We start from the raw sequence: 17683 nt of genomic DNA on the forward strand, positions 1-17683 counted from the left end.
CATTCCCGAACATTGCTTTTCTCGATGGAATATGCTCCGATAGAGGCAAACGAAGTGGTTCACGGTTGTAACAATGTCGGCAGTCTTTCAAGGGTTTAAGGCTATAATCCTTTTTATCGGAAATTTTCTGCTCTGCTAAGAGGGCCAGGGAAAATGACTTTTTCTTTCCAGGAAACTTCTGCCAAAACGGTAGATCCTAAAGGATAGGCCGTTGCATTCGTTTCTGTATCTTTAAAATTTGATACATGGATAAGCCTCGTAATATAGGATCGTTTAACTGTTTTTCATTTCATTTAACCTTTAATTAATTCCAGGTGTTGCGGAGGTTGCTGTGGCTGCGGCTGTCCCAAGATAACCATCTACACATGCTGCACAAAGATCTGCTAAGAAAATCTGCTAAGAAAGATGAAAATCAGGATGAAGAGCCACCTTGCCTTGCGGCGACGGTGCCGCCTACCTGGCAGCATTTGTGAAGCTATCTTGAATGTGCCGTTTGTCTAGTGCTGTAATAAAGTGAATTAGAAATGTGACTGATGGTTGTTATTAAATCTGTGTAGTCAGAGAGCCTACCGCGAACCACGTTCGACATGTTGCCTCCCTGTCACACTTAGTACGAATTTTCAAGTGCGACAGAGGCAACACGTCGAACGTGATTCGCGGTAGGCCCTAGATGGCTAAGGGCGACTTTGTATAGAGACCTTAAACAGACGGAGCGATAATAAACCAAAAGCTATTATTCACCACACCAGCTCGCATTTTATTCACATGTGAGGCAAAGTAATCAAATGCAAATTTTGAGTTGTTTTCTTATGACTGTCACATTTTGATGTGCTTGTAGATAGTACAATTTGAGTAAATTTGTGACGTCCCACGGTCAAAGGTACCTTATGGCGGGTATGGAGTTATGCATACCCCAGTAATCTACAATAAATAACCTATCGATAACACAAAAGATCAACCTTCTAGGTTGCGTAGTTACAGAGATATGATTTTTTGAAAATAATGTTGTGAAATGAGCAACTTTACGATCGATTGCAGAATTTATACAGCTGATAGTACTCGGTTCCTGAAGTATATTTAAGTATAAAACATTATAGCTTTTACGGTGTTTTTTTGGAGAAAACTGAAAAACAAATTTGCTACGTAAAACACCCTGTTAATGTGATTATTAAATGTGAACTCATTGAACAGATTCTAGTACCTCTTTTACCGAACACTAGTACGTCTACCACCAGTTTTTACATTGACATAACGCTCACGTCTACGTAATTTACTTTCTGTACATCTCGCTTGCACTAATATGCGAGTACGAGCGAGATGCATAGAAAGTAAGCTACGTAAACGTGAGAGTATATGTCAATGTCAAAACTGATGGTAGACGTACTGACTGTCTGGCCACAGTTTTCCTGCCGAACCATAATGAAATTAAATTATTTTGTTTTGTATTCATTTGACATTAAATTAACCATAAATATAGTGTGGTTGTGCCAGGTAGTATCTACCCAGCACGACCACGACCTGTTTGTCGCTATGCCAAAACCGTGCGAGTACATTTTTTAAAAACATAAGTACATAAAAGTACATTTCTTTTCATGAATATGTACCGCAAAAGAAATAATAAAATCATCCGTGGGACGTGCTGTATAGTACCACACGTAGAATTGACCTTTTCGACGCCGTGTCAAACACCTTTCGCTTGCTCGGGTATCAATATTAGCACGAGCGGTTAATAATAAGTGTTTCACGCCGGTTAAACAACATGCCCCCTTGTAAAACAAGTAACAATAATAACAAGGTATCTTAACAATATATTATACGTACTTTTAACAGTCCACACACGAAGCTGTAATTATTTTACAAGCTTTTATTTACTTTCACCTGACCGTTGTCTGTCTGTCTGTCTGTATGTAATCAAATCTTGCAAGTTATTTGATCCACTTCCCGGTTTCCGATTGAGCTGAATTTTGCATGCATGTATAAATCGGATGACAATGCAATATTATGGTACCATCGAGCTGATCTGATGATGGAGACAGGAGGTGGCGTACCAAAAATGAATTTTTTGCCAAAAACTTTTCATATTTTGATATTTTACAATATCATAGCAAGGCATCTTAAGATAACTTAGTAGGGCTTAGTAGTAGGGTAATTCGCCAGTAACTGGCCACTTTTAGTAACTGGCCACCCTAAACTAAAAATGAATTCTAAGTACTTATCAAAGAGAATATAATCACTACGTTTTAGTACTTATTCACCTATAAACATTTTAAAGGTTTCAATAACCGGCCAGCTTTCTTGGCCACCTTATTCATTTTTGATTTTGGGTGGCCAGTTACTAAGTGTGGCTAGTTACTGGCGAATTACCCTATATTGTAGGTACATTACGATATACATATTTTGGTATAATGGACAGAGGTTTATGACGGCAAAAATATACAGGGTGATATTTTAACCAGCCATACTTTGCGTATTATGTAATCTTAATGCCATTCCAATTAGCTGACCGAGGGCGGGTTTAAATTCAGCAAGCTGTACCCGCACCTTTTTCATTACTTACACAATTTGTTACACAATGTTTAGATTAATACTTACCTACTTACTCCTTATACCTAAGATGGACTAATTACCTACCTAACCCTTATACTATACCTAAGAACTTATGTAAAAAGTAATGAAATAAACGCATTTGTATTTGTATTTGTATTTTGTATTTGTATAAAACTTTTATTATGAGATCAATGCCGAAACCGCGAAAAAAGTAAAAGTAAAATAAAAAGTACTAATACTTTGTTATCTAGTACAAAATCAGCCGAAACTCTGAAAGGGACTCGGAAACAGTGGTAGCACCCCTGGAGGCTTTTGTTCAGGACTCTAATCTATAACATATCAAAATCTCAAGATAAACCTTTTCGACGCCGTGTCAAACACAAAAGCTGCCACTCGGGCGCCACGTCACTGAAGTGTCAAAACGGAAATTGAACTTTATGCATATGCACGTAGGTCTATGTTGCTATGTGGTCTGTGACCGATTAATCCGTCTTTGGCGTTGGACCTGCGGTGCGGATATATCGGTCCTTGGCGTCCTAAAGATTAAATTTAGCTAACTTACTGGAAAAGGTCATACAGTTAAGTAATTTTTGTTTCACATAAGTTTACATACCTATCGAAAAATGTTTTAAAATCTGGATATGTTAGTAAAATATGTACAAAAATAAATTCACTGAACTGTATTTATGACAAGATGAACATACCCCATAGATTGTCATAATGTTTATACCAACTGGATAAAAAACAGCACTCGATTTCAAAACATAATCAAGTGTGCCACGAAAGCTTATATAAACAGCAAGCGAACGCGTGATATTCTTCATTTCCTCAACAACCATTCCAGGCTCCTGTCTACCATAAAATTATCCGGAACATCAGACAAGATGAAGTGCTGCCCAGCTCCTGTTGCGTGTTGCCCACCTGTGACCTGTTATCCAGCGCCTTGTCCGCCAGAGTCATGTCTCCAGTCGGTCGGACCAATGCAATGCGGGCCAGGACAAATCTCCCTTTCCTGCCACCCCCCACCCAGGCTCCCCCAGTGCACCAGGTAATAACTAATAACAACGTAATGATAAAATAAACAAGATCGCCCTACTTTATAAATATTATAGACACTGACACAGCATTACTTGGTTACCAAGTGTAAGATAATTCAATACCTATTTATGTCTCTATGTTCATGATTTTAATTTGTTATATTACAAGCTTTTACAGTGGAAACTGGATAAGTGGAATCGCAAGGGACCGGCTGTTTAGTCCCGCTTATCCAGGTTTTCCATTTATCCAGTTTTCCACTAAACCAGGTTCAAATAAAACATTTTCTCACTTACAGAGGCTCTCGCTAACAGAGGTTGTGGATGCTAGTAATGTCGCTTATAGAGGTCACGTATGGTATGATCAAGACTTAAATAATCATCTTTTATTAAATATGTATGTAGATATGTATGTATTAACAAAAATAGGTATGTAATCCTGACTTTAAAAAAAGCAATACTGTAAATAATCCACAGTACCTACTCGTATACAATTTTCAAAATTACAAAAACTAAATCACTCCTAATATTTATTTATGCACGAGAAACCAGTATGGTTAAATAAATCAATGTACCGATTGTACTTTAATGCAAAAAAAAACTGAACGATGTGTGATCTCATACAAAATACGTAGTTAAAACACGAACCATAATGAACAAAACAAACTACCCTCCTTGTGACGGTTTATTAAAAATACAAATTTTATAACGCCGAGCTATTCCACTCATAGAGGTTTCGGAGACGGCTGCTTCCAGTTACAGAGGTAAAAATAAGAAATTTTCGAAAAAATGGATTCCGCTTATAGAGGTCCCAAAATTCCACTTATAGAGGTAATTCGTTGCCAAGGGACTGGAACCGAGAACTTGGGTCCACTTAAAGAGGTTTTCCACTAACCCAGGTTCCACTTATCCAGTTTCCACTGTATTTACTTTTACCTGACCGTTGTCTGTGTGTAATCAAATCTTGCAAGTTAAATTGGATCCACTTCCCGGTTTCCGATTGAGCTGAAATTTTGCATGCATGTATAAATCGGATGACAATGCAATATTATGGATCTGATCTGATGATGAAGTGGCCATAGGAACTCTGTGATGAAACAACGCAACCTAATTGTGTTAGGGGTTTTTAGAATTGTCTCGATGAGTATTAGTTGTCTGTCGTAAGAAAAGTACAGTCAGCGATAAAAGCTTGTACCAAAAATGAAATTTTTGCCAAAAACTTATTGTTCTTTAAATTAGTATTTTATCTTTTTGCCTGAGATACAGGATTACATTCCATTCAGGCGCATGTAATAATGTACGTAAAATGTAAAAGTTCACGCATAATGTAACATTACCAATAAGGTTTTCTCAATAAATTATTCTCTTCTATTCTCATTCTCAGGTTCGAGAATCGCTGCGTCAACATCTACAGTTGCCATACGCATATAGTGTGATGTGTTAAGAATTAGTGAATATGTGCAAATCTATAAAATCAGTGTAAAAAAATCGTCATTGTAACAAATGTCTGTAATTTAGTGTTTGACCAAATAATAGTGAATCAATAACCGTCGAGTGCAGTTTTATTTTTTGCTGTATTAACAGTGAAATAGTGAAATAGTAACACGTAGCAAGGAATTCTCTGATGGAAAGCCACAGATACTAGCTTCCGCCCGCGACTTTGTCTGCGTAGACTTACCCACTTATTCATAAACGCGCTACAAACCTTAATTAGCTAATAATAATAGTTTGTCTTTATCTGTCGTTTTGACTTATGTATTCGTAAGAAAGGGATAAAATATAATTTAACTAAATCAGGCCCGTAAAGTTTTATGAATAAGGGGGTTAATATATATCCATAACAACACTTCCAAAGTGATTTCCACCCCCCATTGTACATCCCCTTAACAAATTTCTTCTGGGATAAAAATTATCCTATGTCGGCTATGTCCTTTTTACCGGATTTTAAGCTGTCACCATATCAAACTTCATCTAACTAAATGGTATCGTCTTGGGTCGTCCCATTCGTTTTTCGTCAAGTTCTTAAATTAGTCCTATTCTGCTTTCGTCACTCATTCTACATTCGTCACAATCGTCGGTGGCTTTCAAAGTAGAATGAGTGACGAAAGCAGAATAGGACTAATTTAAGAAATTGACGAAAAACGAATGGGACGACCCAAGACGATACCATCTAAATCGGTCCAGCTAGGTGAAGGTGAAGAGGTAACAGGCAGACAGACAGAGTTACTTTCGCATTTATAATATTATAAAAGGGATTAATGTTAAATTGACGAACAACTGAACTTTTAGAATCATATATTTTTATCGAACCACAATATTTTTTCTAAAACATCACAATACTTGCATCAAACATCACTAAAACGTTACCATAATAAGGACAGCCAGAGCCTCTCTAGATCAGGGGCACGCACATGTGGTTGCAACAGCAGGGAACCAGCTGCGGGCAAGAAAATTATATTATTACTTATTAGATTAATAAGTTTTCTTAAATATGCTCGGAAATGCCGCTATTTCGTTTACGCTATTAAGTCAGGAAATGCCAATTATTATCTTTCAAAATTTAACAAATAATAACGCCACGGTATTGTTATTGTAATTAATGTTTGTATCTCCTTAGATAACACGGGCCTATAAATCCCGGTCTTTTGATAGGCTTGCGTGGGGATATAGATCCAACACGTAGAGGCCCTTTGGAGAGCTTTAATGTCATGTAGAACGCCTGCTGGAACCCGTTCACAGGCGCAACAATAGACACCCATGAACCGGTCTCAGCAGGCATTGGGACTATTGTAGAAAAAGTGAACAGTATGCCGGTGTATGGATTGATGTTTGGGTGGACAATGAGACTGGGCTATTGTAAAAGAGGTCCGGACACCTGCCATAACAATGTTAACACCGTCATCGAGGCAGGCGGTGACTCGCCGCTGACTAGATGGGCCCCTGAAACTGCCGTCGTAAAGACGACCAGGAGCAACACCGGTGTGAGCGGCTCAGGGGTGTCGAGAGGTGTGCGCCGCTTTCTACCCAGTGGCTGTTACCAGCCACTGTGCCAACTCGCGTCTTATGCATCTTTCACTTCCACCCCTGGAGCATATAGCTCTAGCGACTCCTCTCTGGACGGCCAATGAAGGTAAGCCGGAGCTGAGAGTCTTGCGGGTCCCCTTGGGGTCCACTCCGACCGACGAAGACACGCCGGAGACGGAGACCCTGACCGACTCTCGGGAGCACTCGGGTCCGTGGGGTCGTTACTCCCCAACAGCTCGCCACAAGCTGCCCTGTTATTATTTATATTATAGTTTGGCCAGGGACTTTTGAAATAAAATAGGTATTTTTTATTATGCAGGATGTTTTTTTAATCACCTGCAATAATTTACGGGATGAATTTAAAGGTAGGTCATACTGAGCAACTTTTACTATGGCAGCAACCCCGAAATCGTGAAAAAAAATTGGCTGTTTCACACATTTTGGCTGGACTGATGTTAATATTTTGTACGGGAGAGTAAATTTCTTTTGCGCGATATCGGGGTTAGTCCCGTAGTAAAATTTGCTCATTATTAAATTATTGCAGGTGACTAAAAACATTCTGTATTTCCTTACAAATAGATCGATCTTACGCGAACTCAACATCAAAACCAGACATTCAACCATATGTCTACGCAGGATACTGGAGTTTTTCGGTCACATAGCCAGGAAAGAAGGTCATAATCTTGAAGAAGTCATAGTTACTGGCAAGGTTGCTGGCAAACGACCTAGAGGCCGTAGCCCAAGAAGGTGGGCAGTTCAAGTCCGTTCAACCATGGACACCCAACGACATGTCGCGCTTTACGATGCCAAAAACAGGCACAGATGGCGGGACACCGTCAAAGAGAAACTGATTCCATGAGGATTTCACGACCCTCAGCAAAAGCTGGCAGTAATATTATCTAATAATTAACAAGTAATATTGGCAGTAATATTATAATTATTATGGGAAAAGTTAAATAAATATTTAGTGCCTACGCTGTTTAACGAAATAGGATGGTTAAGAGATAAACCTAGGTTAAGTAAGCCGATCCTTAAAAAGAGATTAAAAACATACCTTTTAGAAAATTAAACTTTGAGACAATGTGAAGACTTGTGGCATCTATGCATGTTAGTTTTTTATATTATAATAAGGATTACCTATTGTTTTAGTTACTAATTGTTTTGTTTAGGTGCATGATTCGATTAGTTAAGTGAGCGCTTCATTCGCCAACAAACTGGTTAGAGTTTGGCGATATTGTAAATTTTGTTTATGAGCATGTACCTTTTGTGTAAATAAATTAAAAAAAAAATAAATAAATACAAACCTGTTTTCTATTATCAACGTTCCTCGTCACTACACTATTGTGGACTATTGTCGGGCGTCGCCGTGTCACGGGGTCCAATCCACAGATCTCGGGGCAGCAGCTACGGCCGACGGGTAGGCAAGGATACGGGCACGGTGGGGCTCTCGGGCAAATCGGTCGTTGTTTAGGTAAGATTGGAGGAGGGCATTGTGGATTGCAGCAAGGCAGCACTGGTTGGTAACATGGTATGGGCTCCGGGCAAGGGCGGCACTGAAAATAGTAGGCAAAAATAGTTAGATTAATATGGTTTTTAGTAATTATTTGGGATTAGGACAACTGACCCAGAAACGATAATACGTAGCAGTAACTAAATATATAGGTTTGCAAAATTAGACTTACTGGTGGAGGATTACATGGCTCGGGAGGTGGACAGCAAGGTAACACTGGAGGACAGCACACTGGTCTCGGGGGGCAAAACGGCGGCGGTTCCGGCGCCGGACACCGGCGGGGCCTGCAAGGCGGCAGTATCGGCACAATAGGTGGAACTATGTCCGGGATGACCGGCGCCGGGCACGGCCGGAACCTGGCGCAGCAGTTGCAAGGGGGGCATGGGGTGCAAGGCACGGGGGGTGGGACGCAGGGCTGGCAGCACTGTGGTGGGGGACAGCAGTAGTAGCGGCACGGTCCGGTGCCGCACGGCAGGATCGGCGGGCAAGTCGGGCAAAATGTACACGCACACATTTTTGTTAGTTCAGTAGGTAATTAGGTTAAGTTAGTATGAACTAGTAATTTTAAAATTTTCCTGTTTTTGTTATTTTATATTATATAAAATTATCTGGTTATAATTATATTTTTTACAAGAATTTTAAGTTGATGGTGATTGTTTATTTCATTTTTGTAAAATGTTCTGTCAGGAATAACAAAGAATTTGTCTGAATATTAGTTGTTATATGCCAATAACTATGAATTTAAAGATAAATAAATTAAACATTACAATGTCCTATTGTAATTCAAATACTAATTAATTTATTTTAATAAAATTTAATACGAACAGATTTATTTGCATATTCGTATAACAAAAATACCTCGAGTTGAAACTCAAGGTCCACAACCTTCTTTGTGGCACCTCCATTTCTAAAAGGATAGTAAAAAACTCTTAAAACAAAATTTTCAAGCGTCGCAAAACTGTCACTTTTTATATAACCAAATTTTGTTAAAAAAATTATAAAAATTGCAAAATGAGTGCTCCTTTCTATAGTTTCGATCCGTGCGTGTGCACAGGCGCGCCGTGCGGTGCGTGCTACCCGTACACAACAAAACCGTGCGTGCATTCACGGAACGATCTCCGGCCGTGCTCCGTGTGCCCGGGCGGCGGGTGCTCGCCATGCCCGGCGCCCGTGCGGCCGTGTCCGGCGCCGTGCCCGCCATGTCCTGTGCTACCATGTTTGCCAGAGTGCCCACCGTGTGACAAGGTACTGCTATGCAGTCGAGACTGATTGGACCGTGACTGGTTGCGAGTGCGCTACTCGCATTATAATCTACATAATATATTATAAACTTTATATATCAGCAACACATTTTCTCTCTCTTTCATATACTTACAAAGTATTTATCCCGATTGCACCCTCTTTTTTTGGAGTCCAGAGTCCGCGAATATTGTACCTGTGGATGGTTGTACCTTTGGCCACTGCCGGTATTTAAAGAACTACTTACTGTAGTACTAGTCGGTATTAATAAACTACCATCGTGTACTTAAAAAAACGTGTTTCTTATATTAGATACTAACACTAGATTCACAATATTTATAAATGTTTGGCTCTGAAAAAAATTATGCTACGAAGTAAACTTTCATCCTCATTATTATAAATGATTTTTTTTTATGAATTCAGTAAATGATACAAATACACCATAAATACACGATGATTTTTAATTTGTGATCAGGAGTGTAAAAATATTAATATCTAGCCCAAATTAAACTTATTAGGCTAGGTCTCACGCAATTATCTCATTGTTTAATTAATTAACACATTCAATACCACTAAGTGCTACGGGTTACGCTCGTAGCGCGTAGCCACAGTTTCGTCGTATGTAGCGCGTAGTCGCTACGAACAGTGTACCCGACAGTCGGGTTCTTGGTGTTGAATGTGTTAAAAGTTAAAACATAATTAAAACTAATAACCACTAAAATACATGGTTATCCTACATGAAGTAACCACGATACGTCAAGTGCCATCGATATGGCGGGAAATTTGACGGATTTATGCATATGACAATGAGAGGTTAAGTTTGTAAAGAGGCTATAACTTATAGATACCGATAGTAGAGCGACAAGGATTTTATGATAAAATTGATCTCAAAATTAAAATGATGATAAAAAAAACAAGGTTGTTTCCATGTAATTACGACTTCAACGCGATCTACATCAATTACTGAGTTAGAAAAAATGTTCCTGATCACCGATTAAAAATCATCGCCAGCCTTTCAATGTTGACGAACTTGTATACATCGATATGTGTATCATCACAGAATAAACTTCAAGGTTACATTGTTGTTTTCTCCAGTTTTCGCAATTCGCCAGATGTTTTAATGATAACTAGTTTGGATTAACAAAAGGAGGTGGAATAAGTATGTACCTATGGACACTCTGACTAACTAAAAATCTTGCTTCATTCGTTTAAAGTTTTGCGTGCTAAGCGATGATTCCGAGGACTTTGTAGATCCTGCAGACACTACCAAGTCCAAAAGTAACAGCTGAAAAGTAGTAAGTAACTACCGAGAATATTATTATTATAATATTAATAGTAAGTAGTAAAACACTTTATTGTACAAAAATCAAAACAAAACAGGAAAAATAACATTCGTCATTAGTACAAAGGCGAACTTATCCCTTTAAGGGATCTCTTCCAGTTAACCTTATTGTCCATAGGTACAAACCCTGCCAATATCATACAGTCCATGCATACTGTTTCCGACTGTTTTATTAATACTCTGACAAATCACTATGTTTTGAATAAAACATCTAGGATAGTAAAAAACCGGTCAAGTGCGAGTCGGACTCGCGTTCCAAGGGTTCCGTACATTACCCAATTTTTAACAATGTATTTTTTTATGTGGAACGTGAATGAAATGTCTTTAATAAACCCGTAGGGATCGAATCAAAAACTAAGCAGTTAAGTCCGACTCACGCTTGACTGCACATTTCTAATAGGTTTTCCTGTCCTCTATGTGTAAAGAACTATTTTGTGTATTTTTTCAGAATTTTAGGCCTAGTAGTTTCGGAGATAAAGGGTGGGGGGGGGGCAATGGTCGGACAGACAGACAGACAGACGCACGAGTGATCCTAAAAGGATTCCGTTTTTTTACTTTTGACGTACGGAACCCTAACATTTTGGCAAACCACTTGCATAAAATTACCGCAGGTACCTGTTCTTATTGATATCAAGCCACTATCGTATACGAGGGTACATCAAAAAGTCTTTAGAATTGATATCAGCCATGGTATAATAATATACTCCGCCTGGTACTCTATTCCGAGATTCGCGTATGACCTAACTGACACGGGCCTACGTCATCATGCTGTTTACAGGTTCTCAAACTTTAAAATGTGGGAGAATTTTAACCAACGGTGAAAATTATTTTAACGGCATTAATTTTAAGTTCTTCATGCAGAAACATAGTAAAATAAAACAAATCTAATGTATTAAACTAAACTTTATTTATCTATACAAGACAAACGTTTGAAAAACTAATTCACAGTTACACATTAATTACCAAGCTTACGACGTGAAAAGTTTGGAAAACACTGCGACTGCTGACACTGAGCGAGAAGGAAATAACAATTAACACGCGTTCGACAAGGATGACGGTCAGGGCATGAAGTTATCTAGATCCGAATTGTCAAATGTGACAGCGCTATCCTGTGTTGCCAGTAATGTAAACAGAATTACCCGAACGTCTGAAATTTCTTTCGTGAATCGGAAGATATTACTAACGAATAATTAAAAATGACGTGTTATTGTAAAATTTAAGATAAAATACATATAAATGAAAATTATAAAATTATAAAGAAATATTTTAACTTATTAACCATAGGTATAATGTACCCATGTAACATGTTATGTTGAAATAAAGTGGCAATGTTATTGTGACGTAGGCCCGTGTCACTCTGGGAATAGAAGACCATGTTTTATTAGACCATGATATCAGCTAAACACATAATGATACGTTTTGATGATACATTGGTCATGATATGATCGCAGGTCATGATACATCACTTTTTGGTAATAAATTGCATAAGTAAAGACATAAATAAATTAATTACTTTTTATGTTATCGATAAACAATGACAGTAGGGTAGGTGATGTCTTAATATCAGTAATTCAGGCAAGTTTTTGTGATCATTCAGGAACGATTTTCTCAAAATGTTTGGTGAAGAAGTCATAAAAATTGGTACTTAAATTAAAACTTGGGTTTTTAAGAATGAATTAGTATTAATAATATGCTTGTAAATTTTAATTTTCAGGCTAGGATGTCCTTTCAATGTTAAAGGTAGTAATTTTAGGTCTTCACACATTTATTTGTTCAATTTAGAAAAAATAATGGAAACATACCACAAAAATAAATATGAAAATACAAAATAAGGCCTATCAAACATTGTTCAATAAAAATCAGAAGAATCTTTTTAAGAAAAACGCAATTAAATTAAATACCTCATTTTAAGATGATTTTGGGCCTCAGACCATGCAGTTTCCCAAGAATGCTGCGCAGAATCTTGTGCTTGAATTAAAGAGTTGCGTATTGCGTAATCAAGAGTATGTCTTTTGCAATTACTTCACATTCTTTGATTCTTAAAAATCTCCTATAGATTGGCTGTACTAGCGATAAACTAAAAAAAAAGGAAAATTAGTACCTAAAATTTTGATTCTTTTTTTTTATGGACGGAGATGCCAGATTTGTTAATACTGAATATGCAGATAAACTAATAAAGAGGTTGCCTAAAAGTAAAAAATAACAGGATACCTGTAATTCCATGATATCATAGCGTTTCTAATTTCTTGTTGATGTCGTAATTAATTATGCACACATATTCTGATAATATTTGCATGCAACTCGTTTATTCAAATGTTCTGTTTATAATTATTTATCGTAATAAAAACCATAATGTACGTGCAGGTGTACCCGGCTGTTCCTGTGCCGCCCCACATCTGCCCGTCCGTCGCCATCCCGTGCTGCCGGCCCAACCGCTGCAAGCCGTGCCCCTGCTACTGCTGCCAAGGGCCCGGCTGCTGCATACCGAAACGCTGCAGCTACCCCGGCGCGCCCGTCTGCTGTGGCTGCAAAGGACCATGCATGCCCATCTGGTAGGAGGCAAAATCACCAGTTCTATCGTAAAGATTTTTAGAGAAAAATCTGCGGTAGTCGGGGCCGTCTAAGATAATGTTCTGTAGGAGTCATTGTTTAAAGTATTTTGATATGGTTAAATATTTTTGATAAAAAGTGTTGTAAAGAAATTGTGACGTACCTTTAATAAGAGTAAAATGTTTTCTTTGTATAATTTTTGATTGTTTATCTAGAAAGACATGTTTTACCTTCCTCTAATCAATATGTAAATAAACACTTTAATGTATGAAACAAGGCGAAAATTAAGTAGGGCGCGGCGCGCTTTTTCTTTATTTCATTAATTAGGTAATGATTATTTCAAATTATTTCAAAAAGTTGAGTAGGTTAAACGAGAGCTTACTCATTTGTACCTACCTATTAAAAACTTATAATGCCTGTTGGGTGATGCTGATGGAGTGCTCGATTCGGAGATTGTTTGTGTGCATACTGCATAGATAGTGCAATAGTTCGAAATATGGACCCCCAATGCCTTTACTGATGATACATTATATTTACTTCATTCCACATTCATTGACTTTATCCATAAATGCATAAATAAATGTTAAAGAGCTAGTTTACTTCCAATGCACCATATACTCGTACGTCATATTATAAACTCCAGCTGGTTAATACCTACTTTCATCATTTAATAACAAACATTTGCACAGTTTGCCTTTGTTCTGCAAATAATATAAAAAAATAAAACACATTACCACGACATTTATCATACGTGCATAAATAATCGTGTCGAGTAAGTTTTTATATTACATACTGTAGAACGAATGACTGAGGATGGGTACGAAGGGCGCTATGGTCGGTGTCGGTTCGATTATTTTGCTGGTTTCAGCGGTTGTAGCTGAATCACCCCCGGTTGTTGGTGAGTGCATTTGATTTAATACTAGTTTAGTATTATTGTATTTATTGGATTATAACCACATAACTAACTGACACAACTTACAATAATTCCTTTGGATTACAACTTAAATTATTTGTAAGTTACTACCTTAGTCTTACCTTCTACGGTAGATGAGTGATTTTAAACGTACTTATTAGGTTTGATTTTGCACTGTAGTTCTGCTCATTCATTCATTCCTTGCGTAATTACGAAAAGTATTACTTATTAAAGCTATACTATTTTCTTTTTTACTGACGCGCATAATCAAACTTATAACTCTTCAGATTATGGGAAACCAGTGCCTCCTCCATGTCCTAAAAATGAGGTACGTCGCTGTCAGAACACCTGCCCGCCAGACGGCTGCATCACCTTATATGCGGCTTTCGATTGCATCGCCAACCAAACTTGTGTTAACGGCTGTTACTGCAAAGACGATTACCTGAGGATTGGTCGAAATGGCCCGTGTGTTCCCAGGGACCAGTGTCCCCCGAGTAAGTATTCATTATCTTCTTATATATGTGTAATGTTGATGTGGTTTCGGGAGTCATCTTTATTTACATATATTTCGAAAAATTATACGGTATTGTGTCTCCTATGTGCGTCGTAACTACTTATTTGTCTCTTACTAAATATTTTGTAAGTGCTTACAAGAACTATTGGGTGCTAAAGAAGGTTTCTAAAGAAGAAATAATAATTTGAAAATAGGATTTTCAAGAAATCATTGATGCGCGCGCGATTTTACCTGTTCATGTTGAGATCGTTGGAGATAATATAGTCGCCTTAATTTTTGTAAATATATTAGGTATTATATCAGACCTTTATATAAATAGCCGGTTAGTGTCTGCTAAGAATGATTATTTGATTACAGAATGACTTAAGTATTTTCCTCGATTTTATTTTCTGTCAGCAAATATATTCCTCATCTTTTTATGGGCTCATTTACAAATTACGTTGACGTTCAACTCCACTTAACATATAGGAAAATCCAATTTTATAATGGCATTAATTCATTTATTAGTGGATTGTGTCAGCGATCCCAATGCCCGGCGAGGTTGTGGGGACAAATGTGGCAAGACATGTGCAGACTACAACAGCAATCCTATTTGCCCCAAACGACCTTGCAAAAATGATGGCTGCGACTGCAAAGAAGGACACATACATGATACGAATCAGGACAAGTGTGTTCTTCCTAAGGACTGCAGTGAGTTGATCTGCTTTAATTGTAATTTGTATTAAATAATATGATACATGTTCAGTTTCTGATAGTTTGAATACCCTATTTGCACTCAGCCGCAAAATTACACTTACACTTCATGAATTAATTCATTCAAAATTGGGCAGAGCACGAGTTTGCAACCTTTTTGCCCAATTTTAATTTACGGCCGGCATCTTACAGCAAAACCGTGCAAACCTCACGAAAGATGGTCACCTTGCCTGATGGGTGAGTGCGTGGCCAAGACGTGCGAGGATCTGGGCAAACCGCTGACGTGTCCAGCCAATGCAGTGTATCCTTGCCCGGGTGGCTGTATTTGCGACTACGGCTACGTCAGAGCTAAAAATGGTACCTGCGTAGATGCCAAGACTTGCCGTGAGTACGAGTTTTAATATTTCGAGTTAGGGAAATGGGCTATTACTTGTTCTATTTATTACTCCAGGGCTTAGAATAGCTATCTACCTTATATAATAACAAAGAGAATTTACACTAGAGGAATATTGTCAAAGTAAATTATATTGTAGTCAATACATTTACTGCCATCTTTCGACACAAATGATTAACACTTTAAGAACGCCATATGACTTCCTTATTTTTTCACTGATATGTGTTAAATTTGTAGTATCGCCATCTTTTCGCGCGAGTAGATGGCGATACTTTTGGACATTTATCAAGTGTTATCATTTATGTCGAAAGATGGCAGTAAATTTACTGACTACATAATTTACTTTGACAATATTCCTGTATTTCAGATTCTCTTTGTATAAGAAATTAACATACCTACTGCTAATCCTCTTAGGCCAATGGCTGTAATAAGAGCGTAATTTTGTTGACATATAACTGTTATTTAAATACCTTAAAATAAAAATTAAATGAAAGGACCTCGAACGCGGTGTAGTTCCGTAAGTACACGGCTGCTTTAGTCTAAACTAAACTCATTATCGATGTTTTTAACGCATTGCCGACGTTACATAAACCTACGTCTGATATGGGTATTCAATTTGATTGATTTAATATTTTAGCCTGCTGCGGTGGTGACCCTAATGCACAAACTGGCTGTGGAAACCCTTGTGGAAAGACCTGTGCGAGCCTTAATGTTAACAAGTCTGACATAATGTGTCCGCAATATTGTGAAGTCAATGGCTGCGACTGCAAAGAAGGATACCTTCTGGATGATGATGCTAAACCACCAAGATGTGTTCTTATTAAAGATTGCCCTAAACGTAAGTGTGTAATATCTGTTAAAAATATCTTTTTCTTTGCCCTTTGGCTCATAACACCAGACGGACTTCACTTCATGTCTTTTTTTGTTTCTGCGCTAGCGCCTAACAAATGCGGAAAAAATGAAGAATACTACTGCGGACCATCTTGTCCAGACAGTGAAGCTACTTGTTCCAAACCCAACCCACCTACTTGCATCAACAAGAGATGTGAATTCAAATGCTTTTGCAAGAATGGCTACGTGAGGGATGATAAGAACGGCAACGTTTGCATTCCTGCCGATAAATGCCGTAAGTTTGACGACAAATACCTCTTGTTTTATTACAGGAAATTTAATCCTCTTGACTTTAAACAAAGTATTTTACTTACAACCAACTTGGTTCGTATGAATTTGTGACATAATTAAAAAATAAAGCTGTAACTCCAGGGAGTTGTAGCTTTTTTTTTTCACAATCCGTAACTGCCACGGGAATAATATAGGCCTTTGTCCTTCAGTACACCTGCATGAAATAAGATCTTTTTAGAGCAAGTGTGATGAAAATGTATTTTTCTTTGCCCTTTGGCTCAGAACTCCAGACGGACTTCACTTCATGTCTTTTTTTGTTTCTGTGCTAGCGCCTAACAAATGCGGAAAAAATGAAGAATACTACTGCGGACCATCTTGTCCAGACATTGAAGCTACTTGTTCCAAACCCAACCCACCTACTTGCATCAACAAGAGATGTGAATTCAAATGCTTTTGCAAGAAAGGCTACGTGAGGGATGATAAGAACGGCAACGTTTGCATTCCTGCCGATAAATGCCGTAAGTTTACCGACAAATACCTCTTGTTTTATTACAGGAAATTTAATCCTCTAGCCATTTAGACGAAATGTAAAGGGGCCCACTGATTAACAGTCCGCCGGACGGTATCGGCCTGTCAGTTAGAACAAAATTTTGACAGTTCCGAACAACTGACAGGCCGATACCGTGCGGCGGACTGTTAATCAGTGGGCCCCTTACCCTGTTTTGTCCCGTACTTTAATAAGTTGTGGTACCTAATTGTTTTTAGCCTAATTAAATCCCTTGTCGTACGACACATTTTTTT

At 38.0% G+C, this 17683-nt stretch overlaps 4 protein-coding genes across 4 annotated transcripts in view; 3 read left to right on the forward strand and 1 right to left on the reverse strand.

Annotated features, from left to right (window-relative positions):
* Positions 1-17683, forward strand: part of LOC134789988 (phospholipid scramblase 2) — a 412262-nt gene that overhangs the window by 377168 nt on the left and 17411 nt on the right. The window lies entirely within an intron of this gene.
* On the reverse strand, positions 5025-8667 carry LOC134789991 (DBF4-type zinc finger-containing protein 2 homolog). Its single transcript, XM_063760732.1, has 3 exons — positions 8288-8667; positions 7910-8158; positions 5025-6018 (listed from the first exon to the last, which is right to left on the reverse strand). The coding sequence occupies exons 1-3, from the start codon at positions 8627-8629 to the stop codon at positions 5974-5976; spliced, it is 636 nt and encodes a 211-aa protein (XP_063616802.1). The 5' UTR covers positions 8630-8667; the 3' UTR covers positions 5025-5973.
* On the forward strand, positions 9051-13253 carry LOC134789992 (sperm mitochondrial-associated cysteine-rich protein-like). The gene is made up of 2 exons (XM_063760733.1): positions 9051-9360; positions 13061-13253. The coding sequence occupies exons 1-2, from the start codon at positions 9127-9129 to the stop codon at positions 13250-13252; spliced, it is 426 nt and encodes a 141-aa protein (XP_063616803.1). The 5' UTR covers positions 9051-9126; the 3' UTR covers position 13253.
* Positions 13899-17454, forward strand: LOC134789589 (zonadhesin-like). Its single transcript, XM_063760158.1, has 8 exons — positions 13899-14144; positions 14447-14653; positions 15181-15363; positions 15559-15750; positions 16398-16598; positions 16698-16886; positions 17266-17400; positions 17438-17454. Exons 1-8 carry the CDS (start codon positions 14060-14062, stop codon positions 17452-17454), a joined length of 1209 nt encoding a protein of 402 aa, XP_063616228.1. The 5' UTR covers positions 13899-14059.

The sequence above is a fragment of the Cydia splendana genome, chromosome 4, assembly GCF_910591565.1.
Source record: "Cydia splendana chromosome 4, ilCydSple1.2, whole genome shotgun sequence".
Classification (NCBI taxonomy): Eukaryota; Metazoa; Arthropoda; class Insecta; order Lepidoptera; family Tortricidae; genus Cydia; species Cydia splendana.